This window comes from Ascaphus truei, chromosome 21 (genome assembly GCF_040206685.1).
Source record: "Ascaphus truei isolate aAscTru1 chromosome 21, aAscTru1.hap1, whole genome shotgun sequence".
NCBI lineage: Eukaryota > Metazoa > Chordata > Amphibia > Anura > Ascaphidae > Ascaphus > Ascaphus truei.
This window is the reverse complement of record NC_134503.1, coordinates 18,269,542-18,296,904: the sequence shown is the minus strand read 5'-3', so window position 1 is coordinate 18,296,904 and position 27,363 is coordinate 18,269,542. Positions and strand designations below refer to the sequence as shown.

Genomic DNA, 27,363 nt, shown 5'->3' with positions numbered 1-27,363 from the left:
ACAAGTTATAGTTAATAGCTGTGTGTGCTTATTATAAATATTAGTTCATAGTTGAAATAATAATATTCATATTAGTAAATAATAATAGTCTGGCTGAATGCTGTTTTTATACATATTTAGACAGCCCTGATGAGGGCAGGAAAGAGACATTTAACTCTTTAAATATCCATCTATCTTATTGACACTGACCACGCCCCCCTCGGCAGCTGATTGGAAGTGGCGCGGGCCTCCTGGTGATGTCACAACCGCGGCTATAGAAGGAAGTGAGCAACACTTGTGTGCACAGAAGCCGCTCGTTGTCCTGGGAGCTGCTTGCATAGTAGAGTTGATTGTGCAGCAGATCCATTACAAAGCGCTGTGTGTGTTACATTGTAGCAGGTCCTGCTGGGGGAGAGCTGCAGGAAGCTCCTCTCACACACAGGGGGGGAAATCTGTCTGTTTCAAGGACTTGCAGTGCAATCCCACTGGATCTTGGTCTCTTCAGTTTGCTGAGACCACAGATTAACCCAGGAGGAGCAAGAACTCGGGTAAGAAAGGGGGGGGGGGGTATGGTTTTGATTTTCCACATGCAATCCAAGTCTGATCTGAGAAACCCCCCAGTTGTCAGTTTTGATCCCCCCCCCCCCCTCCTTCCCCTGACCTGCAAACTTGCAGCAGGGTTTCCATGTGGTCAGTGCTTTGGGGGATACACATGCATCTGTTTTCAGATCCCTGCATGCTTTTTGTGTTAAGTGTAACTGATCGTCTGTATGTTCAGCTGTGCCCATGAAATCACCAAAAGCCTGTTCATTGTATGAGAGCCCTAGCAAAGTTCTCCACTTCTCCCAACACTTTACCTCTTCTTTCCAGCAGTGTCCTCTTATTTCTTGATGTATTTTGCATTGGTTTTAAAGGAACTTGAGGAATCTATGTATAATTGTGCACATATGTGGGTATCCATATGTGCTTTGTATATATACACTTATAATTGTGTGTATATGTAAACATATTCACAAATGTTTGCGTATGTGTATATATGTTCATACAAGTGACTGTATATATCTATACGTAGAAGGATATACATACACCAGACCGAATTGAAAGTTGTGCACATCACAAAATTGCTAACCGTATTTGTGTATTTTCCATACGAAGTTACAAACAATATTGCGTTGAATGCCCAACTTATCTGATGGCGCCGCTCCCCCCTAGGGCGAGTGCAGAAGTTTAGGTTTTTCTAATGTAATCTGAATGACACATTGCACAACATCTGGCATTTAAGGGGTTAAGGGTCTTCCATGATTGTATTTCAACCCCCCAGAAGTTTGCAGATGGCATGGGGATAGGGGTGGGTGGGGCGAGCCTTGTGTATATACACTGGAGGGGTGTATATACACTGGAGGGGTGTATATACACTGGAGGGGTGTATATACACTGGAGGGGTGTATATACACTGGAGGGGTGTATATACACTGGAGGGGTAGTATGATGGAATGTAGCAGATAAGAACTAAGTTGTTTTTGCCTTTTAAAGAGAAACGGCACAGAGTTTAGTGTTGCTGGGAAAACCAGCACTGTGCACACCTTCAGCAGCGTATACTGCACTTGCCCGTACGACAGTCGGCTTCATCTTTTTAACCACTTCGCTGCCAGAGGGATCTGCTTGGCGTTCTCTGTGAGCAGCGAATTGGGGGAACTGCAGGGATCGCTCGAGACTTCTCTAACCAGTTTCTAAAGAAATCTCATATTGTGGTCTACCGCAATGCCTTGTGCTTAACCTCAAGGGGTTAAACCGGGCGATTAACCCTTTGTCTGCATTTTGGGAGCCCATTTAAGATTTCCCGGGTAAGCGGATGCTTCAGTGTTGCATAGAACCTGTTTCCACTATTTTTATATCTCATACATTTTCTGCGGATAGAGCACTGACAGTGTATGCAGCGCTGTACAGATCATTTTGCAGGCGCTGAGTCCCTGTCCCGTGGAGCTTACAATCTAATTTGAGTGCCTGAGGCACGGGGAGATTGGGACTTACTTGCCTGAGGTCACAATAGAGCCAACACAGTGTTTTGAAGTGGGTTAACACCCTCCGAAGGCGGTGACTTTAACACTGCGTTCCTCCTGTGGAATCTTCCCTTTCTTTAAGGATCCTAATGACTGGGGACGGGGACTGAGGGTTTGCAATGTTCGGTCTATAACCATAAAGACACACAGTATATATCGCAGAATATGTCTTGATAAAGGTCACGGGCACAAGACGGAAATCTGTTCTGCAATGGGAACGTTCTAAACTGCTCTCCATGTCCTGATCAAGTGCGCCCCGGTCAGTATTTTAATGCCATATCAATGGGCGAGTGCCGTCAAGTCCAGATTAAGCCAAGAAGTGGCTAAAAACGCAGCCATATTCAATTTACAGCGAACCTGACACCGTATATTAGATACCGTTTTGGTCCCACTCATCTGATTGAAGCCCATCTCTTCTCCAGCGTTGCGTTAAATATTTATATTAAACGTATGCATACGTATTCGCATCATACAGCAGCGTTTTTTTGCTTTATTTTGCGGCGTTACAAACTTTTTCTAGGGTAACCAGTTACATAGGGAAAATCTGCAACAAATGCACGTTTTTGCGCCCCGCTCGCCTGTATAAACACAACCTGTACGCTGGGACAAAGGTGCATTAAAATAAAGTTGTTTCCCTATAGCACATATAATATTACATAAAGTCGTTTTTAACTTCTTTGCGATGGCGTAATTACATTTTGTTTAAAAAAAACGATCAAAAATGTTAAATATGGCAGAATAGTGTTTCAAGTCCTATATTCCAGTTTATCATGCGCTGAAACCGTTGGGGTAGAAACACAGATAATATAAACCTTGCAGTGTTAGAGCAGAGGGTTATGATCCATGGAAGTTTTATATATCTTTATATTTATTACTGGGATAAACCGATCTAGCAGTTTAACAGCTGAGAAACGCAATCTCTTTTTTTCTTTTTTTTCCTGAAGAGCTTGCGATCTAATGCCAGGAGACGTGTATATAGGAAACGGGCATGAATAGATGTGCATTAGGCATTGCTGTTTGAGTATATTTGCTTAGAGGGTGTAATGTTTCCATGCTCTTCAAAGAGTAAAGAGGCAATTTGTAGGCGACTGAAAACCAGAGAGTGGTGAGAGAGTCCAGGAGCAGTAGAGCCAAATGGGGAAGACAGTAAGCGTAGGTCTTACAGGACACTGCTCTGAGCAGAGAACAAGAAATCAGCCCTGGGAATGGGTGTGTATGTCCCGGACGCTACATCTGGGTGGCTGTTCTCTTGACCCGTGTTTTAACAATGAACAACACTCTCTAGAAATGTTTGTATCAAAACCTGCATTGAACTGGTTTGGTCCCTGTTTACCAAAAAAAAAAAAAAAACTACCTTAAAGCGGTGTGTTTTTGAGAAAAGCCAAACTATAGAAATACACTGTAGTTGATAAATGTGAAAAATAATCCTGTTGTATTGAACGCGGGAATCATGTCGTGCCTCAAATAAACCAATTGACCTTATGTTTCTAAGTGAGATCAGCAAACTGCAGAGTACAGAGAAATAAAGTATATTAATGTTAATGGACATTATTATGCTGTTTACAGGCCTTTATATTTTTCTTTACACCCCCACTCTGATATGCATACATACTGTACACACTTGTATGTGTATATATACATGCACACACAACCCTACGCGCACGTCTACAAGCGCATACGTCCCTACATATACGCATGCACATATATAAGCACTTGTATGCATATATATGCACAGACGCTCACTTGTATGCGTATATATGCGCGCAAGTGCATTTCTATACATACACTTGTATCTGTCACAGATGCATTTTTATGGTGTGCATTATACGCCCGTATATTATACACACATTTATGGTGTTTGTGTTATACACACATATATTATACACATGCACTAAGGGTCTAGCTGACTTATTTTTTTATTATTCTTTTCAAACTTCTCGGTGTAGAAAGGATGCCGAGCCTCTGGTGTTAAGTGCTTGGATTTCCACTCCTCGGGGAGGAACGCTTTGCTCTTATGTGGCACTTTCTCTTGGACTAGCTCTCCGCTCTCACCCCCTTTTCTCGCGGATCGGAAAACTTTCAACAAGTAGCGGACTGCCTGAAATTCTTTCACATCGAGCTGTCTTCACTTCTCCATTAATTGGTCCACAAATATATCTACTGCTTTTTTTTTTCAGTTCTTTTTTTTTTAACTACCTTTCTTTTTACTTCTTCCCTCTGACTGCGTTTCGTTCTGAAAATGTAACGCTTTATGCGGTCAGGTGGGGAGAGCGGGGGGTCAAGTCCGACATGATCGAACAGCAGGGTCTGCATTAGACTGGCCTAATAAAGGTGCAGTTCCACTTGGGGCCAAATGGAACGAAGAACAGCTTTGTGTGTAATAGGCTGATACCATAAGCACATTAAAATATATTGCCTCACAGTCTGATTGTAATAATAGCATGTTCTTGTATAGCGCTGCTAGTTTTTACGTAGTGCTTTACAGAGACATTTTGCAGACAGTCCCTGCCCCGTGGAGCTTACAATCTTGTGTTTTTGGTGCCTGAGGCACAGGGAGATAAAGTGACTTGCCCAAGGTCACAAGGAGCCGACACCGGGAATTGAACCAGGTTGCCCTGCTTCAAATTCTGTGCCAGTCACTGAGCTGCTCCTTCACCCCATTGATTGTTTTAAAAAGGTGTCAACTGCCGGCTGGCAGCAAAGTGGTTAAATTGAGGCACTAAACGGTGCAAAGACTTGGTGCAGTTGAATACATTTGAAAGATTTCCAAATATTGATGTAACGTCTAATGTTCTTTATTTTATTTTTACCATCTTTACCTAATCTTTCTAGGTAAGATTTGCAGATCGGACATCTGCAGGTAAACAGACAATCCTAATTGATGTTTGGTTATGGGCGACCTCCTAATTACTCGATAGAGTAGAATAAATAGAAGTATCTGAGCACCCCTGAAAATAGTGTTCACATCACACTGTCTTTGCACTAAGGGTGATGCAACTGTCCGCAGAGTTTTTTTTGCGCAGTATGGCGCTTTCCCCTTTAAATAAAGTAATGGATGTAAAATATGGCTTGGGTGATGTTGCAAGACTCCGGGCTCCGAATTACTAAATGGCGCGTAGTCTTTGTATAAATGAAGCGACCGGAGGCTTAACACCGTTTAGTAAATCTGGACCTGATTTAGTTTTTTTATTTTATTGCAGGGAAGCTGGGAGCGGAGCTGCACTTTGGTAGAATACAGATTGTTTCAATTTCTGTTTGCAGAGGTTAACCGCTTTTTATGTACTAAACATGCTATAAAAATGTCTGGCCCAGCTGTAGCCGGTCTTACATCATGTTCCCTTCCACAGCCTCTCAGATCTGTAGCGTTTGGTCTGTTGCAAACCAATTAGCTTGGCTGTCCGCCTCCTGGCAGCGCAGGGGTTAACGCTGTCATCGCAGCCGTGCCGCTTAATATATCCGGCCTAGGCTCGTCCTGCGCTGTATAAATTGCACATTGCGTAACTGCCAGTACATCATGTTTCAAACCGCTTAAAAGTTTGCACGTTTATCACAGCTGTTGATGTGAGATTTAGCCGGCTTGCTGAAAGCCCAGGGATATGATGCACGATAATGTGAAAATCTGATTAATTGGCGTTGAGGACGCGATCATGGGTATTGAGCATCTTAACTCATTCCAGCAGCACCAAGGGGTAACATTGTATTACTAATGATTTTATTTCGTATAGCGCGCTTCTCCCAATGGGACTCAAAGCGCTTCACAATTACGGTACAGCGCACAGTACTCGGCACATCGGATTCTTACGGACACAGTCCCTGCCCAGGTGAGCTTACGATCTGGTTTTGGTGCCCGAGGAACTGATTTCGGGAATTGAGCCAGGCTCCCGATTCAAACTCAGTCATTGTTTATAGCGTCGGCGCCTTTACTCACTGAGCCGCTCGTTCTGCACTTTGTGGTTGATGTTAATCTAGTTTAATCACATCTTGTCTGTGTATGTATATTTTACATACGCTATAAATACACAGCACAGCAAAACGGTTCACACAGCCTTGGTGGAACTGCAGCAATTGATCTTCCTTTTTGACTTGCATGTTGATGAGCGACACACTGTGGCTGCCCTGGGAATTGCAGGTGTGAATTTTCAATCAGGCTGGTAATTAGAGAAAGTTCACACTCCTCGTTGCTGGAGAGAAGCTGCATCTCATTAATGGCCTGATTGGCTCCTATTGGAAGTAATGCATAACGTTAACCTTTTCTATATCGGTTTAGGATATAGAGCAATCAAAATGAGAAATTTGTACATCTTTGTTTTTAACGTTTCTGGACCCTAGGTCCCGACCCCCGTTTGTGTATATTTTCTTGCACTTTTTGGAGCTGACGGAGAATTTTGTGATATTTAAGATATTTCCAAAACGAAATTAAATTGCAGAAGACATTGCCATGTAAATACACATATTTCCCAAGAATATATGCAATGCGCATATGGAATATGCTTGGAAGCAGCGTCTCAGTGCTGAAAGTGTTCAGCTCCATTCAAATGAATAGGAGTCATATCTCAAACCTGCGGAGAAAGCTTCACAGCTAATGGATTAGGGCCCTTTATTTTATTGCTTGGTGCTAAGACCTATCCTTGTTACTGTAGCAGTTCCCTGTATTTAAAGGTGCCATCTTGGGTACTAAAACATCTAATGGGTTAAAACAGGATTAGCCGATTCCACTCAAGGGGCACCAACAGGTTAGGTTTTAAGGATATCCCTGCTTCTGAGCCACCTATGCTGACGCAGGGTTATCCTTAGCCTGACCTGTTGGTGGCCCTTGAGGACTGGCATTGGCCACCCCTTCTTGAAGAGTCACTTGTGCTTTAAATACTCCATGAAACTGTTCACAGTTCCATAGTTCCCAGAAGCTCTAGCCCAGAGACCGTTCATCTTCTCAGTAACACTGCTGGGTGTGTGATCTGCAGATGCAAACTTGTACAAAAAGTTGGGATGTAATGTTTGACTGGTGATGTCATTTGTGAGACAGCCAGGCTGAAGCACATGGAGATTAATTACTAAACACCCTGGCACCCTCTGCAATAGCGCTAACCTGTCTCCTCCACTTGCGGTCTATCACAGCAGGAGTATTAATGCATGTTTCACCAGAGCCACAGACCTTCATGCGTCATGTGATCACTAGATCACGGGCAAATCATTGGACTTCTACTGTGTCACAAGGGCCACCAGTGTATGGGGACATCCAGTGGGACATCACAAGAGCACCTAAAGCAGGAGTGGCTAGCTCCAGTCCTCATGGACCACCAACAGCTCAGGTTTAAAGGACAGCTCAGGTGGTTCGGTGGCTGTCTTTGTGCAGCCACCTGTGCTGAAGCAGGGATATCCTAAAAACCTGACCTGTAATTGCCCTTTGGGCAGGCACCCCTGACCTAAAGGGACAATAGCAGTTCTAATAAGTGGTGGTCCCTTCTCGAATGCGTACAAAGCACTGTGACCTCTTTAACCTCCAGCAGTGCCCTTGTACGTTATGGATGCCCATTTTCTGAATGCGGGTCAGGCTGATCGTTCCAACGTGGCCTGATCCCAGTGGAAGTGTAACCCGCTCCACTTAAGTTTCCGGCATCTGGGCATGTCATGTGATCGCTGCAGGAGCGGTCACGTGATGCGTATGTCCGACGGTTTGGTGGCACACGGGTGCAGTCGTACCCCTGGCACGGCAAAGGTTAAAACAGCAATGCTACTTTCTCGTGTGTACACAATACCACATTTTTTTTTTTCTAAGCTGGCAATCGTTTGGTGCGCCTGTTGGAAAGCTGTAAAAATCCTGTTTGTGTGACTAACATAATGGCCGCCTTGCAGTTTCAATCAATCCTTCAGTCAGTGTAACTCAGCAGCTACAATGTATTCTTATATTACTAAGGTAACATTTCCTATTGTTAGTTTGCAGCTCAAGCTGCTGGGAAACATGGCAACAAATGATCACAAACAGGAATATGTTTTAAAGATCTTGAACTGTAGAAAGATCTGCTGTAGAAATCAAACATGTGACATCATATATATATATTTAAATTAATCTGTTCTGTAGCATTAGATAATAGTGACTTTTTTTCTGTTTTTATTCAACTCTTAATGCCATTCTTAAGAAGTTTTTGAAAGCGTCCTTTGATTTCTATCGCAGGTTTAAGGCCGTGATTTATACCCCAAAACACGTGCAGCGTTGTGTGTAGCGGCGCCACCAAAGTAAAAGTCCTATGGAGCGGCTCATACCGCTGGCGACGGTCGCGCCGTGTCCCTGCTGCAACGCGGACGGCAGATGCTGCTCGGCGGCAGTGCTGGGTGACATCACAATGACATCACAGTAGCAATACAACATTCTCCCTTTTCCCCTCCTTATTTGTATAATACTACAGAACTGATTTTTTTTTTGGGGGGGGGGTTCACACTTTTTGCTGCTATAATAGATTTAATAGAGCTGACGCACAACTTTAATTTTTGTATTTTATAAACTTTAAATTTTCATGGTAAATGCTTTAGAGGGTTTTTACAATATTTATCCAATGTCTTTTTTGATGAGGGCGCTGTAGTACAGTCCCCAAAGCCCCAGGCAAATAGTTATTTTTGTTTTGTTTGTAAAGCAATCCCTGTGCCATCCGTCAAACAGATAAACACATGCCGCTGATATGTTTGCGTCCAGTGTATCGTTTTACTAGATGCAAATAAGTGAAACCGTTCCTTGCAGGGGGATTGAATATTTCCAAATCGGCAGATCATATTTGACTGCATTTATTTTTACCTGCCCAGGGATTTGAACCGGCGAAAGCGCGGCAACCATTTTATATAACCCCCTAATCCCAAAACGCTGTGCAAGCAATCTGCAGTGAATTATCGGGATAATACCAGAACGTTTATCATTTTTATATAGGGACCAGCGGAGCTGCCCTGCACTACTACCGCAATGCTGAAATATATCGCAAAGTTCGATGGCATCTATAATCTTTGGCAGTGCAGGGGTTAAGTAATGGTTCCCGTGTGTGTGTGTGTGCGCGTGTTTCCACTGCAGCAAGGGATTCTGGGAAATGACATGCAAATGAGCACACAGTGCCACCTTTTATCTCATGCTCACATTACATGAGCAACCCTTAGCCAATGCATGCTTCTTTCAAGCAAGGGCTTGGGAGATGCAAAGTCAGTAAACCCACTCACAGACATGTTTCAACCTTGATGGGTATTATCAGTGTGAGGTTGGTCGCTGACATTTGCTCAGATGAGATTAAAGAGTAGGTAATCACCACATTTATTAAGGTTATCGTGGGTAAAAAAAGTGACAAACCCTCCACAGTAAAGCATAAAGCAACTGTAAATATTCCTGTATATTCATTTGCATGCAAATGAATATACAGGAATATTTACAGTTGCTTTATGCTTTACTGTGGAGGGTTTGTCACTTTTTTTACCCATCATAATTATATATATATATATAATCTCACACACCCAGCAAGCTCAAACGCCCACACCCACCTAATCTTGACTATATGTTATGCCACATAGAGTGCAACTGGGCTTTTGTGGCACATGAATACAGCAAACACAGGGGGTGCCCAGTGCTACGTCCAAATGACAAAACATACATGGTAATAATTACAAGAAATGATGCTTCAGTGTAAATAATAATGCTAATGCTAATAATAATAAAATATGTTTTTTTAGTTGGCAATTTTGGCCAAAACATCATAAGCCTGCACACCAAATCGTCAAGGTAAACCATAATAAGTGCAAGTCCTACACTACATATAAAAAAAATTGGTCCACAAATATACGATTTGTTTTCAGTAGCAATAAAAAAATCACTTCCAAAGTAAAGATTAAAATGCTATATTTTAATTGGTCTTGTCAAAAATGTAAAAAAACCAAAACACTGGTCTGCTGCAGCCCTGTGGCAGGGGAAGTGTTAATCGTTCAGCCTGTGCTAGGAGCAGTGAGTAGGCTCTTCTAGCTGCAGGAGTGGCGATTAACGCAGATCCCTGGGGGTCTCTGCTCAAGCACTAGAAAATAGCTTATTACACGCAAAGTGGCTGCTGCAATCACCTTATTATGTTTCGTAACAAACTGGATAGGAATAGGCCCAGCGCCGGCCCCATCTAGGACTCGGTCTGAGCTGTTGTAGCACGGGGTTTTTAGGCCATGTTTGGGGGATTAGCAGCTGAAGGGTAGCTAAATCTTTTTAAATCCATTGGTTACAACCTTAGAGGCCTCCTCCATACGAAGATAATTAGTTTGTTTTTTTGTTTTACAATCCATATTGGAGTTTAAATGTAGTAGAAACCTTCACAGGGTGTGCATAGTATTTATGGCGTTAGATGTGGCCAATGTTTAATTGCATAATGAAAACAAAATGGCTTTTAAGCAATGATGCAGCTGGCAGCCAATCAGTAAGGAGAGAGCTCCTGACATGAAGCGCTCCTCTCTGATTGGCTACCCGTCCCGGCTCGCTCCCAGTTTGGGCACCTGTAGGAGATGGCGGTCACAACTTCTCTGATCTGTAGAGCCCGTTACCCTACGCAGTGTAAGCTGATGTGTTAATGGTTACCCAACTTCTCACGGTCCTGCGTTTCGGTGCGAACGCTGTTGCTCTTAAAGTGGGTACAACGCCCCCTGTTGGAATTCAGTTGTCAGCCACGTGTCACACTATCTCCATGTCTCGGGCACAATGGGTCTCTGTTGCAAAGAGCTTACAATCTATGAGCTTTGTTAATGCTGGATAAGAAGACATAGGCTACACTAACCCGTTGCGTGTTGAATAAACTGAGTTTCCGGAGCAACTGATCACACCGCAGTAAAGACAATACTCCTTTGTATTAAAAAAAAAAACAAAAACAACTTGATAAATCATATATGCTCTGTACAGGTCCTGTAGGGCATCATTCTATCCGTGGTTTAATGTTTTCACATGTTACGGAAATTTCAGTCCGACTGCTATAACATGCATTTAAAAGGAAAAGTTGTGAATATGAACGTGCATTAAGCCTGCATTTGTCACACTTCTGTTATACGGGGGGTCCACACTGAGGCTTGGACCATTGCAGGCGCTTATTCTTTGCCTCTTAGTGTGGACACCTTGTATAATGTTCCTTGCCCTCCTACATCCACGCGTTTCTGTAAAGTGCTTCAGTAGTATAAACATGTTGGAAACACACTGGGGGGGACCGAGGGGGACAAATGTCTTCCTAGATTTAGCAAGGCATAAAAATGTAATTAAATTGTATTTTACCGATGCATGTGGTATGTAAAACTGGTATTAACAAGGAGTTTCAGTGGTGTTTGCCTATCTACAAATATATCAAACGTTTTATTAAACTGCTCATTTGCATGTCATTACCCAGAATCCCTCGCTGCAGTGGAAGCACTGTATGCAGAGATAATGGGGGACGGCAGGGTTGCAGACCTGCCTGGGACGTGAATGTGATCACAATGTGGTATTTTTATTTACTATATAAAAAAAAAAGTAGACCCTTCCCATATGCCCAGCCATATTAAATGTCCATAGAGGAAAAACTCTACCCTAGGGGGGAAAAAAAACATTTTGTGGGATAAAACCCCACCCAAGATTCATAGTGGTGCCCCCTATTACAAGTCTAGTAAAAGACCACTCTCCAAACTACCCAGAACCCGAGAAACGGCCACAATGTTGGTGCTAGCCCCACAGTTGCCATAACGAGTTTTATAAGCTGCAGGAGAAATGGACATCGGGACATTTGGGGATTTCAGTGGGAACTGTCCCAATATCGAAATGCCGTCCCCCCCCCCCCCTTTTAGTTTATAACAGACACCCCTCTGTTACCTTTCAATATCATTTGAGGATACTGCTAAAGATGTAGGTAATTTTAGGATGGGGAAGGGGGGGCAGGTTGACCCCTTATTGCAGCTATAGCACAATTGAATGAGATCCTAAGACAACTTGTAGGATCTTTTTAGGAGGGTCAAACAAGGCCTTCCCTTTGCTGAAGATGTTAATCCCATTCATACGAAAGCAGCTGAACTCCAACACATTAAAGCAGCAATCCCTTACATAGTGGTGGCATATCCTATAGGCGAATATAGGTGATGAACACCTTTTTTGTATAAGTATTTTAGAACCTTCAAAGTATGAACTTCTCCATGGTAACCAAAGTCTTTGGCGTATTTATACACTCTTCACCTAATCTCTTCGGGGATCACACTATATGCCGGGAGATTGTTCATCCAGACTTTCTCTAGTGTTCAACTAATAACGGCGGCGTCATTTGTTTAAGGAGATTATGGGGAAAGAACAATAATTACCAGATGAATTACAGACCCTGAGAAAGTACACGTGAAAATGTTACTGGAGGAAAAATGTAATCTTGCTGAGGAAGCAGATTAGGTGTTAAATGTGGTTTTGCCCATTTAAATACATAGCCCTTTGTCTCACGGTCCCAATGTCCCTCTTGCATACTGAATAGGACGTCTAGCATCTGCCCAGCAAGGAGCTGACCCATTGCCTTTTCTTTCTGTCCTAGACCGTTCCAGGATCTGCCATGGTGAATAACCGGACCTCTGAATCCACCACCACGGCGGTCAGCAGCAACGGCTCCCCTCCCAAGGCCTGCGCTGGCTGCGGGGGCAAGATCGCAGACCGCTTCCTGCTGTACTCTATGGACCGGTACTGGCACACCCGCTGCCTCAAATGTTCCTGCTGCCAGGCCCAGCTGGGTGAAATTGGCACCTCCTGCTATACCAAGAGTGGCATGATCCTGTGCCGGAACGACTACATACGGTGAGAGGCCAGGGACTTGCTGTTAAGGGTTTAAAAGATTGGCACGGTCTTCTGAGCGTTGACAGGGAAGGTGTCCTGGTGACCATCACTCCTACATACAGCTTGAGTGGTAGACAACATAATGTGACCATCTTCTCTCACTCCTAGTGGTTACCGGCAGCTTCCCATGTATGATTGAGGGGGTGGATATATTTAATTCTCACAAACATGACTTTAATGATTTGTGTGGAACCCAACCTGGTTACCTAGAAAACTCGAGATGCCTCGGTGTAACGCTGTTGAAATAAAATATGGTGGTAACGGTATTGTATGTACGTTTGTACACACTACCTAGTGTGTGATGTGGTTGTATCTTAGTTATGTAAACACAGTGCGTAACGACACACTTTAAGTACCCAGTGACATCCATATATAGTAATATTGCCACCCGTCCTCCCTCCATGGATTTTCCCCTATGTGTACAACACTGTAATGCTGGTAAGTTCAATATGAGCTCTGTCCTTCTACCTGTGCATAACGCCACACTCCCAAAGACCTCCCCTCTGGGTGAGCTTGCAGTGCATCAGGCGATAAACATGTAACGGTCCTCCCTCTGAGCTCACCACAAGCCCCCTTTTTGATCTGACTCCAGACTTCACCAATGTTAACTAGCCAACCCACTTGTGATTTTATTAGAACTTTCTCCAGTCTTGTGGTCTGTGGCTCTTTAAACTGGTGGGAGGGGGCACAGATATCATTTACTGTAACAAAAACGTGGAAGCAGGGTAGCCTAAAGTAGTGGTTACTCAGTCTGTCCTTTTACCCCTTTTTGCTGCCAGGGGGACCAGTCTCCCTTTGTACTGAAGGATTGCAGGACTACTTTTTAGGTCTTAGTCCTATTTTTAGGTCCAGTGCAGATAACGTTCCTATGGCCTGTGCAGAGTCACATGGTATACGTGACTATGCTCGGGCAGAGCTGGCAAGCTAGTGGGTAGGGAGGACAGATGGGTCCAAAAGGGCATGGAAGGAGAGGGCAGCTGGTCGACAGCTGAGACACTCATTATTAAGGAATGCCCTAAGCAGGGCTTGTTACTTCCGATTCCCACTTGTTAATCCTGACCCTTTAAAGGGAAGCTCCACCCTAATACACAGGCTCAAAATGTTAAGTAGGCATTTCTACATCTGTGAATTTGGACGGAAATGAAATGAGAGGTAGTATTTTGTCTCAGGGTGGGGGGGGGGGGGAGGGGTTCAGCAGGCAGCTTGGTGCAACAAATAGTTTTTAAAAGCATATGAAGAATCACAAGTATTCGTAGGTTCTGTTCCATTTGGTGTCGTCACCTGCCCTGTGCCAGGGAAGCTTTCAGCTCCATTTCAAACAATGCCCGGTTAGTGTGTTTTGTGTTAGAATATGACTATTTGTTAAGTTCCAAGTGGTCTTTTGCAAATAACAATACCACTGGTGAGCACATTCACATCTCAGCCAGGTCTGCAACCCTCTCTCCCCCCATTATCGTTGCAGTGGAAGGATTGTATGCTGAGAGGGATTCTGGGTAGTGACATGCAAATGAGCAGTCTCTCCTTTTTGCTTCTTGTCCATTTTTAACTTGCTGTATTCGACAGCTTTTTCAGCCCAGCCTGGGTTAAAGTGCACAGCCAGTAAACCTCCTCAGTCTTTGACCTTGGGTCTCAGGGTGAGGGCGGTCACTGGCTTTGCAATGTGGAGCTGGTAGCGGTTACAACCAGGTCCATTGAAATCATATCAGAGCTTCTGTTATAAATTGGCAGCTTCGTATAATGAAACGGATCAAACCCAAGTGCAGTTAGTGGGGAGTGTAGAGAAAGTGGCTGCAGTGCGTAGCTTTGCAGTGAGGTGTAAATGTTTTGGGGGGATTGGGCCTGGGTAATATCACATATTGCCTACCGCAGGGGAGCGCAATCTTTTTTTTTTCTCCTGCACGCCTCCCCCCCGCCCCCTGCCGGCTGTCCTGCTCTCCGTGCGCTCCCTACCTCCTGTGGTTCTGGGTGTCATGATGTCACGTCGCCATGGCGACGCGTCTCCAGATGCCGGCTGAACCACGTTGAGGTTTACAGAGGCCTTCGCCGCTTCTCCGGCACTTAATTTAAGTGCCTTCGGGAAGCCCACGGGGCATCTGTAAACCCAGCGTCCCCCACAGTTAATATCGCGCCTCCCAGTCTGCGCGCCGCTTGCTTACGGATAGAATGGATGAGATCTTGGTGAGCGTTTAAGAGTTTCTATTGTTAGCCAGTAAAAGTTGTGCGTTTTTTTTTTTTATTTTCGCAGTCCACGGGTGCACGCTCCTCATTAACGCACAATCTGCTCGCTCGCTCGCTCCAAGATGGCCGATGTTAGGCCAGACCAACATCTTGATATGTGATGAAAGAATGTGTAGTCACTCCCCATCCCTTTTAGTCACTGCTGTAATGAAGAACAGAGGAAAGTTGTGAGGTTTGGGAGGGTGAAGGGAAATCTAATCCGAATACTGCTCACCAAGATATATTGCCGCAATCCCGCTTAAGTTTTTCTTTATTACAGCTTTGAAACTGGGGGGCTTCCTCCGGCACTAAAACGTGCTTCTTTCAGCTCCGGGCAACCCCTGGTTTCCTAGATAATTACAGGTGTAGTCACGGTTTCATGAGGGGATTTAAATGGCTCTCCAGTAGGAAACTGCAAACTGTTGCAGCTTTCTCTTGTCCTGCGGAACCTGCGAGAGTGTGGACGGCCATTTTTGTTTTCCTCAAACACCTGTAAGTATTTCAGGGACGACTGCTTCCAGTGCTGGATTTTTCGTTTTGGAGAGTAAGTTAGCATGTTTTTTCCACGTGCGTTAACTTGAGGTGGGAATTACTGCGTTAACCGCTCGCCATTGTGTATAGAGGCCTTTTCTTACACCGAGAAGCTAGCTTGTTCTCTGTCACACAGCCTCTGTCGAAGAGTTTGCAGTGCACCCTGGCAGATCACCCCATATAATTAGAAATTCTCTAATACCAGTGAGGTATGAACACGCCGCCTGCCGCCTTCGGGCTGTTTACTTTGGGTTGTGAGCCGTTGCCTGCGGTTTCACTTAATTGCAGCATGAAACGTGCGTTTTCTGGCCTTCCTCGCCTCTGTTCCTCCCGCTTCCAGTGCGTAGGCCGGTGACAAATTGTTCCAGGCTCTGGCACCAATCCAGGCTGGAGTAACGGAGACGTCTGAGCTGCCGGCGTTCAGCTGACCGCTCGGGTGTAAGCCCTGGGTGCATTGCCGGGGTTTGGTGGGGGTATATAGAAAAGGGTATATAAATCAATGTATATATCCAAACGCGTGTGGTTAACAGGAATACCATTGCTGCCGGTGTGGCCAGCCTCCTCTGACGGCAAAGGGTCCAAGTCACGGAGCAGCATGACAGTGTTGCGTGCTGGATGGGCTATTTGAATGCAGCTCCAGTGGACCTGGCTATGCCCCCTCCGAGAGCAGAGGGGTTAACAGCTTCCCCCTGGCTTAGTCGCATCAACACAAAGCGTCTTTTGGATATTAATACAGCTCCCCCCTTGGCAGGTGAAGTTCCCTGTTGGCTTTATTGAAACATATGGCATCAATTAAGTCCCTGTTATTTTCTATTAAGTTAAATTCTGTACCTCACCGGGGGAGGGGGGGGAGAGATTTGGGGATCGGAGCCCTCCTACGTTACTAGACCCTTCTGTCTACCCGCTAGATTTATTAACCCCGTTGCTGCCGGAGAGGTCCGGCAACGCGTGGCTTCGAGCGTCTGTAAACCTTGTATCCCGTTGCCTTCCCCCAGCTGGGCTCTTGGCAGTGAAAGGGTTAATGGTAATCACAAGCATGTGTAGCTGCAGCGCTATGTAGCTTCTTTCCGTAAAACGAGACCGCTCAGCCTTGTAACGCTGCCGTCTTGGACAATTGCAGTTGTCCTTGTTTTAAGATGGTTAACACCTCCTCTGCCAGAGGCGTCAGAGTGAAGGCTCGGCTTTGCCGGCCTCTAGAGCACACAGGGCTTTGTGTTAAATCACCACAGCCACATAACATACCGTAGATTGTTTTATAACATGGTGAAACCTCGGGAGTGTAGCGCCTCATGACATTGTTGTACATTACTTAGAACGGCTCCTGTTATACATTACTTAGAACGGCTTCTCCGTTTTCAGCCTATCCTAACCACAGAAGATGGCAGCATACATACATTTTAACCCATTCATTGCCTGGGTGGAGCTTTAAAACTTCCCTGACTCAGAAGCGTCTTAATAGACTATTATACTTTGACGAGACCTGTCGGTTATCGGCGGCTCTTGTGCAGTAAATTGACGTCTGTAAAGAACTCATGCGGGTCCATTAAAGATATATTAAAACCTAGTGTGAATCTACATTTCCCCAGTGCAGGAGTGTCCAACTCGTCCTCAAGGGCCACCAGCAGGTCAGGCTTTAAGGATACACCTGTTTGAACACAGGTGACTCAGTTATTGAGCCGCCTGTGCTGAAGAAGGGATATCCTTAACCTGATCTGTTGGTGGCCCTTGAAGACACGAGTTGGACACTCCTGCACAAGCAGAACTATAAATTGGACCTTTAATTCCTACACCAGTTGAATGCAACTTTTTCCCCTTTGGCTGTCCACCAGCACCCAAGTGCCCTCCAGACTTCTGGGATCGTGACCATGGGATATGCTCTAGTAACAGTCACATGGTCGTGACTCTGTCCCCCTGGTTATTTGAACGGAAGGGCCCCTGGCCTGATGTCCCTCATGCGCATCTCAATGGGAGGCTTATCGCACACCCTAGCAAACTCCCCCAATAGAAAAGCGATGAGGGAGAACCGAGCTACGTAGCGTAGAGCTCAAATTTAGAAAGTTTGTGTTTTTTCCTGTAGATCGGGATATGTTTGTATTTCTTGCATAAGGAGGACACGGGCACTGTTGAAGGAAGCTATATATCATAAGTAGGGAGGACGTGTAGGAGGATATATTATAGACATTGCCTACAGTGCCCTATAATATACCCCCCTATACTCTGCCCTCCCTGTATCTGACATGCCCCTCCTATGCTCTGCCCTCCCTGTATGATATACCCCCTCCTACACTGTGCCCTCCCTGTGTCTGATATACCCCCCTCCTATGCTCTGCCCTCCCTGTATCTGATATACCCTCCCCCTCTTACGCTGTGCCCTTCCTGTATCTAAAATCCCTCCGACCCCCTTACGCGGTGCCCTTCCTGTATCTGTAATAGCTGGGTATATCCCATATAAGTGGTTATTAATTAACCTGTGGTGCCAATCTGGGCACTAGGGCACAAACTCAAATTGCAATCTGTGTATGGAGTAACCCTATAGAGGGCACATTGTAGGAATTGGGGGTGTCATACACAGGGAGGGCACAGGACAGCACCCTGAAAATGCTCTGCTAATTGAACAATTACTGGACGTGTGGACGAAACCAAGTCCATATTACTCTGTGAAATCTCTTGGTTTCTGGAAGCCCGTCTCCTGACTGTCCTGTAATAGGGCTGTGCTTTTACTGGACACCCCGTACCATCCCCCACTCCCTCTTTTCTCTCCTGAAAGACCAATTTAAAAGAAGGGGGGGGGGGGGGGGAATAACAGGGCTTTCTTGTCCGGCCCGCCCTCCTTTCCTCGCTGAAATTACTGTTTAAATTAAGATCGAAAAATTCATTACGGGGGCCCTTTTTATTAGATTGGACGACAGTTTGGCGGTTGCACTGGGATTGTGTCAAAGAGCCAGGGAACAGGATATTAAAGGCAAACTCACATCAATTACACGGCCGATTCAGACGAGCTTTTCAAGGAGACGGAGGAAAAAAAATTTAATAAAAAGAGCAGCTCATTTAATTGAAGATTTTTTTTTTTCTTTCGTTAAAGCGAGAAGGGGATTCGGGAAGCTTCTGTGTAAATTTCATTCTTTCTCCATACCCCCCCCCCCCCCCCGACTCTCACACATCTGTTTGCTAAACTGTGGCCCAGTTATTGCTATAGGTGTAATGTGTTAAAGGTGCAGTGCCTAATGTATAAAAGTGTGTGTAAATATATAGAAGTTCTAACTGTTACAATAAAGATGTTAAGGTTTGTATGTGTACAGTTAAATACGGAGCTATGAAAGAAGCACTCGTGCTCAGGGCTGTTTTTAAGACCTGCGTAGGCCCTCGGCACTTTTATTTCTAGAGGCCTGTGTGTCCGATATTTTTACTCTCTTTTATGCTATTTTCATCGTTTGCTTGTTTCTTTCGATACTAGCGATATTTAAAGGTTTCGATACTTCGAAGGCATTTTAAATTAAAATGAGCTGTTTTCTCTTTTGTGATTTTATTTATTTTGTTTAGGTATTTTTTCATGTGAAATATAGTAGGCCCTAAAAGGTTCGTAGGCCCCAGGCACTGTGCCTAGTCGGCCTAATGTATAAAGCGGCCCTGCTCGAGCTGTATGTAGTGCTGGCTCGGCTGCAGAGAGAGGTTCCAGCTTGGCATACGAAATGGTTAGGAAGCACGCGTTTGGTCATCTTTAAATGGTGGTCCCATTTAAGTGGTGTCTGTCTCTGGCTCGGACCCGTCTCGAGTCTTTGGCTTATATAAATGGAAACGCCATTTAAGGACCGCGTCTGTGCGCGCTTTGTATCTTTATTTCGCATGCGTATACAGATGTAGCCAGACTCGCAGTCTCCGGAGTGGCTGAAAAAAACCAAGCTTCCGGCTCCGGAGATGGAGATGGCCACGACAATGCTGCAGGGCCCATGATTTCCGCATCGGACCCCCGTGGCGTTGATCCTCTGACACCGGGTCAGGTTGCGTTACCGCAGCCGGTGAAGAGTCGGCTATATTTGTGCTTGCAGCTTTAATGACTAATTCTGAGTGTATATTTACCTCCCTTCCTGTTGCAGACTTTCAGAGCTGAAATCCAGGCCGGGGGTCATTCTAGTTGGGTCATTGGTGCTACAGACCACAGGGGCAGTGAGGTTAGGTTGTGGTGGAATCCTACTAAATTAATCAATAGCATTTGTCAATCTAATACCACAATAGGTTTCACTTTTAATTCTTGATCACGTTGAAAACCCTCTAGCTATTTTGCTGCTGAGCAATACTATTGATCACAACGGATCGTTTCCGGCTTTGTAAAAGTTCCCTGATCACTGCAGCATTGGCTTAGTTGCAACATTCTTTCTCCGGAAGGTAGTTGACCACTATACCGATTTTATAATAGTAATATGATCATAATGGAACTGTCCATATTAAGACGCAGCAGCCTCCTAGAAGGCAGATCCACCAATGTATGAAGGGTTCCAGCACCATCCTTGAATCTCCATCTCTGCTCGGTGATGAGCCGTAGTAAATGGTTCCAAATATAACTTATTTAAAAGTACCTTTTAACTTGTAGTACGTCATGTGGCAGATCTTTAGTTTTTAACTTTTTTTTTTTCCCCCCGATTAAACAAATGTATAGCGATTTATAAATATGGTGCATCTTTGTAGTAACATGAATAGTTTTGTTGCCCGACTCTAGTAAAAGGTACAAGTTTGTGATACTTTGTCACTCCTCACTATGGTGCAGTGGGCACTCCATGACACAGGACCCCTCTACCTTCACATTAAATTTAATTTCCACAGACCCATCTACGATCCCAAAACCTTCAACGTATAAATGTCCCCAGATTGAATCGCACTAGACGAGCTGGCTGTGGCCCTTCGGTACAGGGAGCCAGTGCATGGAATGCCCGCCCCATATCGGACCATCCTACTTTCAGAAAATGGCTCTTGACCTGGCTCTTTGACATCGCCTTTCCGAACCCCGCTTGATACTTCGCGTCACCTTTTTGAAGTTTTTAACAAGCGCATGGGAGTAGGGCTCTCTGTATGCGCTACACAAGACATTCAGATACTGGAACTCTGACTTGCATGATCTTTATAGCACCCTAGTCCCTCATGACCAGGTTGTAAACTACACTTTTAACCCTCTGGACCCCGCCCTCTCCCCCACCTTACTGTTGCAAGAAAGCACTGCCACAAAGTGCATGTGGGGGAGAAGCACTCTGCACCTCTAGAAAGCACCTGTGGCATGGGTAACCCGCCATTTCCAAAACTATCCATGTGGCATTCATTATGAACAAGCTCGAGCTGTATAGATGTTCCCGCAGCTGTCCTTTAAACATCCTTGTGCTCTGTGTTCTCTCGGCAGGTTGTTTGGGAGCAGCGGGGCCTGCAGTGCATGCGGACAGTCCATCCCTGCCAGCGAAATGGTGATGAGGGCACAAGGCAGTGTGTACCACCTGAAGGTAAGACCTGGTAGACCGACCAAGCAGGGCATGTTACCAGTGGTCTTGGATATAATCTTGTAATGTTCATTAGGCAGCACCTCTAACACTGCTAGGTGATTCCAGTTCATAATTGTGTGACAAATCTTGATTTTGTATACCCATCTTCTAGTCTGTAAATAAAAAGCAAAATGTGCTTCAGTGCAAGGTACCAGATAAGAATATAAAGCTAGTTTATAAAAAAAATTAAAAAAATTATAATCAATAAAATAATTAAACTCTCCAATGATTGGGTTGGAAACACACACATCCAATAGGATAGAACTTTTCAACAAGGAAAGTTAAAAACGTAATTAACTTGCAAGCAGAGCATCAACAGTGAAGTCTCCCAAGTTTGGGATCCGACTCGGGTCTGCGATTACCTTGTATTTATATAGTGCCTTTTCATGCCGTCACCTATTGGGTTGTGTTAGGACTGCACATTGCTGGCGCTCTGATCTTGTAGGTTCAATGGGAGGATGGGAAAACGATGTGACCATATTCCTGCTGGGTAAGGTGCTGGTGTAGTTCCCCGCGCTGGAATCCATTACCCAATTCTGTATTATGTTCATTCTGCTGTTGGGTGTGTTCATTAAACCCAGTTTTTCCCCCTCAGTGTTTCACATGTGCCACATGCAGGAACAGACTGGTACCAGGCGACAGGTTTCACTACGTCAATGGCACCATCTTCTGTGAACATGACCGGCCCACAGGTCTCCTGAACGGCCACTTAAACCCCCTCCAGAACAACCCCCTCCAAAGCAGCCCTATGCTGCCTGACCAGAAAGTGAGTATCCACGTGGGTCTACAAATCCAATGTCCTATCTATTTTGATGTAAAAGGAAAGCTATACGCTTTGGATGTCAAGACGGCAGCCATTTTTGATTTGTGATGTCATCTTGACATTGGTAGTAGTAGGATGAGATTACTGACCTAATTCTTCTGGCATCTGCTTCTGCTAGATTTGCACAAACGCGCCTTATTTATTTAAGATGTTTATGATAATAGAAATATCAGAAGTACACTTGTATATTCTGGCCTCTGCGTCAGATGGAACATCAAAAACCTTTGCTCTTTGTATTAACATGGGTGCATAGCTCACCTTGGCTCTAGGTAGGACTGTACATAAGTGCAACTTAGATGTTTAGTCTAAAATAGGCAATTGGGTCTTTTAAAAACAAATTTACTATTGACTAGTTTTACTATTAATCTAGTTATTATGCCCCTATTCCTTAATAGGAGCATGTTCATAAATATGGCTCATTTTTAATTGGGAGAAGCAAATAAGGTTGTCTATCAGGCAGTTCCAGAGCCCCTGTGAGAATGAAAATGAGCAGTTCCCCCTACGCCATTTTTAATTTGACTGCTTTTTTTGGTTTTGATTATGTGGTTGGGTAGCAGGGGGTTAAACGCTGAAACATGCCATTTCCCGCTCCAGAGACCCGAAATAAATATGACTAATTATACATGGCTTGTTTGTTTCCCTTGAATGTATCTTTTACCTCATTTTGACCTATTAAACATCGTAGATGAATTTAGTCCCAAGTTGGACTGTGTAGTGTTAAGAAAAGGGTGAATAAGATTCCCGAGCTTTTACAGTAACCTTTAAAATGCCCTAATGATGTGCCTTGTACAGCACTGGCCCTGGGGTGCCAGAGGCTGCTGAGCCGTAGCAGACACGTAGTCATGTGGCTCGTTTTCTAGGGGAAGAGCAGATACTAAACTAAAAATGACCAATTAAATCATGAGGCGTTGGTTTACCTATCTTTAAAGCAGCAATCCCCACCGAAATAGTGTTTATCTTCTATGAACTAGGGTTGATAGTTGGTTGATAGTTTAGAACTGAACCAGATAACTAAATTTGGGGATTTCCCCCCCCCCCCCCATTGCCGAGATTCATTGTTTGACCTTTGCTAGTACTTGTGGGGCAAACAGTTGGCTTCGGGGGTCACCCAATCGGAAGCTATAATGCCGCTTCACGATGTCACGGCTTTCTTTTGGTCGGCAGAGTGAGGCTTACCCAGGGGCCATATTGTTTTCTTCCGGACAAGAATTCCTAGAAGGGGAAATTCCAAATGGAATGTTGGGAACCGCGGTGCCTCTGGGAGACCCCCTTGATTCAAACCTGGGAGGAAGTGGGGTGTGATTCAAATGTGGGAGGAAGTGGGGTGTGTAATGAGCAGCACAGAAAAATGTGTAACTGACAATCTATTACGATTCTGATTTTATAATAAAAAATAAACTGCATTGTTTACATTTGTTTTTCCCTTTGTCCCCAACAGGTTTGCTAAGAGAGAGCAACTTCAATCATTTGTGCCTTCTGTTAATATTACCTTGGAGTCACATTGTTGGCATATATAAATACCTATATATAAATATAAATATATTTTCTCCTCCTTTTTTCCATCTGTATTTTTTTTTTTTCCTCCATGCTTGGTTTCCACATCAGGTGCCTGTGCCCACCTAGCATCTACCATGAACATCTAAGCTGTGTTTCAAAATCCACGGAGGATCTTGAACTTTTTGGGAACTACCTTGTTGGACTGCAGGTTGAAGAATCATTTGGATTGGGAGTGGCAGAGAACAGGACTCCCTCTGTACATGGTATAGGATGTCCACTCTCCAACCTTGCACATCACTTCCTGTGACATCACAACGCTGGGCTGCCAAGCTGGCTTTTCCTGGATGAAGAATATTGGATCTTTAGCTATTTATGTTGCTCTCTGAAACTAAACCACTCTGCCATGTGGAGACTCCAGCATGTTGATCTGCAGAACTATTCTGGCAGGGAAAGGGTTCACTGTACTTTACTATTGAGGAATGCCTCACAGTTTAAAGGGATTAAAGTTGCAGTCTTACTTAGTTGAAATGTATATATGTAGCCTGTGTGTACATTTATACACTTTCACGTACATTTTGTGAAAGTCTCTTAAGTGTGCAGTTATGTCCAGAATTGAGACAGGTTTAGCAGATGTTTGCCATTTTAGTGGCTCTTTCAAAATTAAGAAATGATCCATTCAATTTGTGCCCAAATATTTCACTCGCCCCAAGTTCTGAATCAGAAATGAGCAATATCCTGGTGCATACAGTACATGTTCTGAGGGCCAAATAATGCAATTGGATGGACAGTAATAACTTTTCTTGCTGCATTACTCAAGTTGTGTACAGTATAAGGCTGCGCTTATAGTGTCGGCGACAGAGGTGCGACGTCACGGCAAAACAAATGCATTTCTGCCGTCGGGTGCGCTTATACTAAGCGCGGAGCAACGGATTGGTCGCGATCGCTGGAAGTCATCTCTTTGATTTTCCAGCGACCGTCGCTGGCACTATAAGCGTAGCCTAAGGCTGAGCCCCTGCTGGCGCTCAGCACTGGGTGTCCTTCATTTACGCGGGGGGGAGGGGGGGGGCATTGCGGGTAGTTGAGCGCGTGGGAAAGTGTACATTTTTGTTTATCTGAGTGCGGGTGAGCATGTGCCCGTGTGCACCATGATCGGAGACTTGCATATATAGATGTGAGTGAGCGCTGCCCGCTCAGCGCTAGCGGGGACGCAGCCTAAGGCTGCAAAATGCATCAGGGAAGAAGTTAACTGAATAGAGTGCAATATCCATTCCATCTTTGTTAGATAATGTGTTCTGTTCGGTTACGCCTATGGCCTGTGTGACCGAAGCTATTCAGTGTGTCTTGAATGATGAAATTAGGCAAACCGTTAAATGCAATAACAGTTAATGACAGAGGTGTTGGGAAACAGTGCTTTCACTCGCAATGCAAACCGTGCCAGCTAGTATTTTCAAGGGATCAGGGTTGACAAATGAGGAGGATCATGGCCAAATCCGTCCTGAATGACTTTATGGGGCAAAGGTTAATTGCATTTAAATTCTGGGAAAGGCTGATGGGAACACTCTTGATTATTGCAAAGTAATAAATAATGGTTGCAGCTGGAATAAGACCCTGAGCATGGGACAGAAATGAATTGAGTGAATAACTTAGAGCTGCTGCCTTACATGACCAGGGCCCTGTTGCATTTCCATCTAAACCCCCTTTCCCATTACCACGGGTCACTACCAAACCGCTTAACACCACATATAGATATTGGAAGCAGTCAGACCACAACTTAATTCAAGTTACATGGTCACGTCACTATATGCGCCTCACCCCTTTATACCCTCTTTAGAGCTAAGCTGGAGTGGCTAATTAAGGTTCTATTGGGGATACTGTTCTACTGCATGGGATAATGGTCTCACTCAGCACAGCCACACACATTGTGACATAACCAACTAGACTAACTTGTAGGTACTGTCTTCACCTAGTGACTACTGGATGTCTCCCCAACGTCACTCAAACATAGCTTACCGCTCTTCTCCCCCCTCTCTCCCCCCCCCCCCCATATCTTTACCCAATCACCTGAAAGCCTGTTAAGATCAAACCCATAATGCCAAAGCCGTGTCTGGATCATGAGCGGTGTGGTACTTCTCTTGCCTCAGTCCCTGCTCCTTCTTTTATTGTGCACATTTTTCCGTTTTATATAGTTTGCAAGTGATTGGCAGGGACTGATTTGGCTTGCAAATATTGCACATAGAAAGAACTGATGTGTTTAAAAAGTTTATTAAGAGGTATCAGACCCTATGACAAATAGGAACTCATCACACAAACACTGGTCACTAGAAAGTAATTGATTTAAATATATGGACTACAATATACAGCTATTCGGAGTATGACTGCATACGGTTATTGCTTCTCCCCAATATTTAACCTCTTCAATGCCACTGAGGCCTGTCTTGTAATCTGACAGGAATTAATCTATAAAGGTGTTGCATTATTGCAGTTTTAATGTAAGTGGGATTGCACCTTTTTTTAAGTGGAGAAGTTGGGCTACTTGAGCAGGATCCCAGTATCGATTCCCATTCTCGTTGAATTCAGATGTTCATCTCTGTGCCCAGAAATCGGTGAAGTTTGGAGTTGGCCAAAAAAAAAAATCAAGGGATGGCGGCTGTTAAAAAAAATAAAAAAATAATCAAGTGAGACTGACAAAATCGGCGCTAAATTACATGCGTGATCAAGAAGCAAAGAGGTTTACCCCCTTTGCTACAAGTAGGCCTTGTCCTATGTAATTAGGTGATTAAAGCCATTATACCGGCTGTTTTTTAATGTTTTCTTACCGAGGTTCCCCATATGGTGAAAATAAACTGCTTCCTTTGTAGGGAGCCACTGATTTACATTTGCATTCAGAAAAACGTTCTGGAACCGCTCCACGACTGGCTCCTAACTGGTGGCCCATATTGGATATTGCTGAGCAGCAAAGGGCGGCATTCATTCTGCTCCGATCTAGCGTGTCGGCGCCCTATCCTGCCACCATTTATATCATAAGCAGGGCGGAGATCCGCTGCCGTGCGTTTGACCCGAGGCCGCTATTGCGTTAAAGTGAGAATCTGAGACCCGGTTAACGACCGTCTAACTTTCATTTACTTCAATGGGAATAAACGGTTTGCAACTTCTCGCCATGTTCGAATAAAAACCTGTAGAAAGTGTTTTTTTGCCATGTAGAACCGAAGGGGTTTGGCACCGAGACGCGTACCTGGATGTGTACATGTATCTCTGTGCGTTGAAGCGTCTACATTTGCACACCCAACCTGCACCATTGGCAGTGCTACTTTAACCTTTTCCTTACCAGAGGGGTTAACGAACCTTATTGAACTGACGTTTCAATATTTGTGCTAATCTTTCTGTAATTGTGATTTTATTTCTGTATTTTTACTCTACATCTGTTCATGACTGCACCCTCCAAGGCCTACTGTATATGCAAAAAGAAGGCTTAACAATTGTAAATATTTTAAAAGACAAAGGTATTGTGCTTTTTATTGTAGAAATTCCTATTGTGTTTATTTTTTTGTTTTGTTTTTCCCTGGTGTGTAGCTTCAGTCCTGGGGCATAAAACCAGTTTTGTAACAAAAAAATGAGCTATAAATTGCACTTTTTTTCCCTTTCCCATTTTGATCTTATATTGAATAATAAAACCCAGGTTTCCATGACAACATGCTTGCAATGTCTTTTTTTTTTTTTATCAATCTGTGCAAATATTGTGTTTTATTGGTTCTTTATGTAGTTGATTATAAGCCGTGATCTACTTACAAAGTCTGTATACCACGGCTTTATTTTATTTCTTACATTTTTAAAAAAAAAATATACAGTGACTTTGAAAGATCCTAAATTGACTTCCCATCGAGGGGAAAAGTCATTCGGACCATATTTTAG

General features: G+C 44.2%; 1 protein-coding gene across 1 annotated transcript; it reads left to right on the top strand.

Annotated features, from left to right (window-relative positions):
* Positions 1–291: 291 nt before the first annotated feature.
* LOC142472274 (LIM domain transcription factor LMO4-A) lies at positions 292–27,143 on the top strand. The gene is made up of 5 exons (XM_075579240.1): positions 292–527; positions 12,569–12,825; positions 20,999–21,095; positions 21,730–21,900; positions 23,396–27,143. Exons 2-5 carry the CDS (start codon positions 12,587–12,589, stop codon positions 23,402–23,404), a joined length of 516 nt encoding a protein of 171 aa, XP_075435355.1. The 5' UTR covers positions 292–527; positions 12,569–12,586; the 3' UTR covers positions 23,405–27,143.
* The last annotated feature ends 220 nt before the right edge of the window (positions 27,144–27,363 follow it).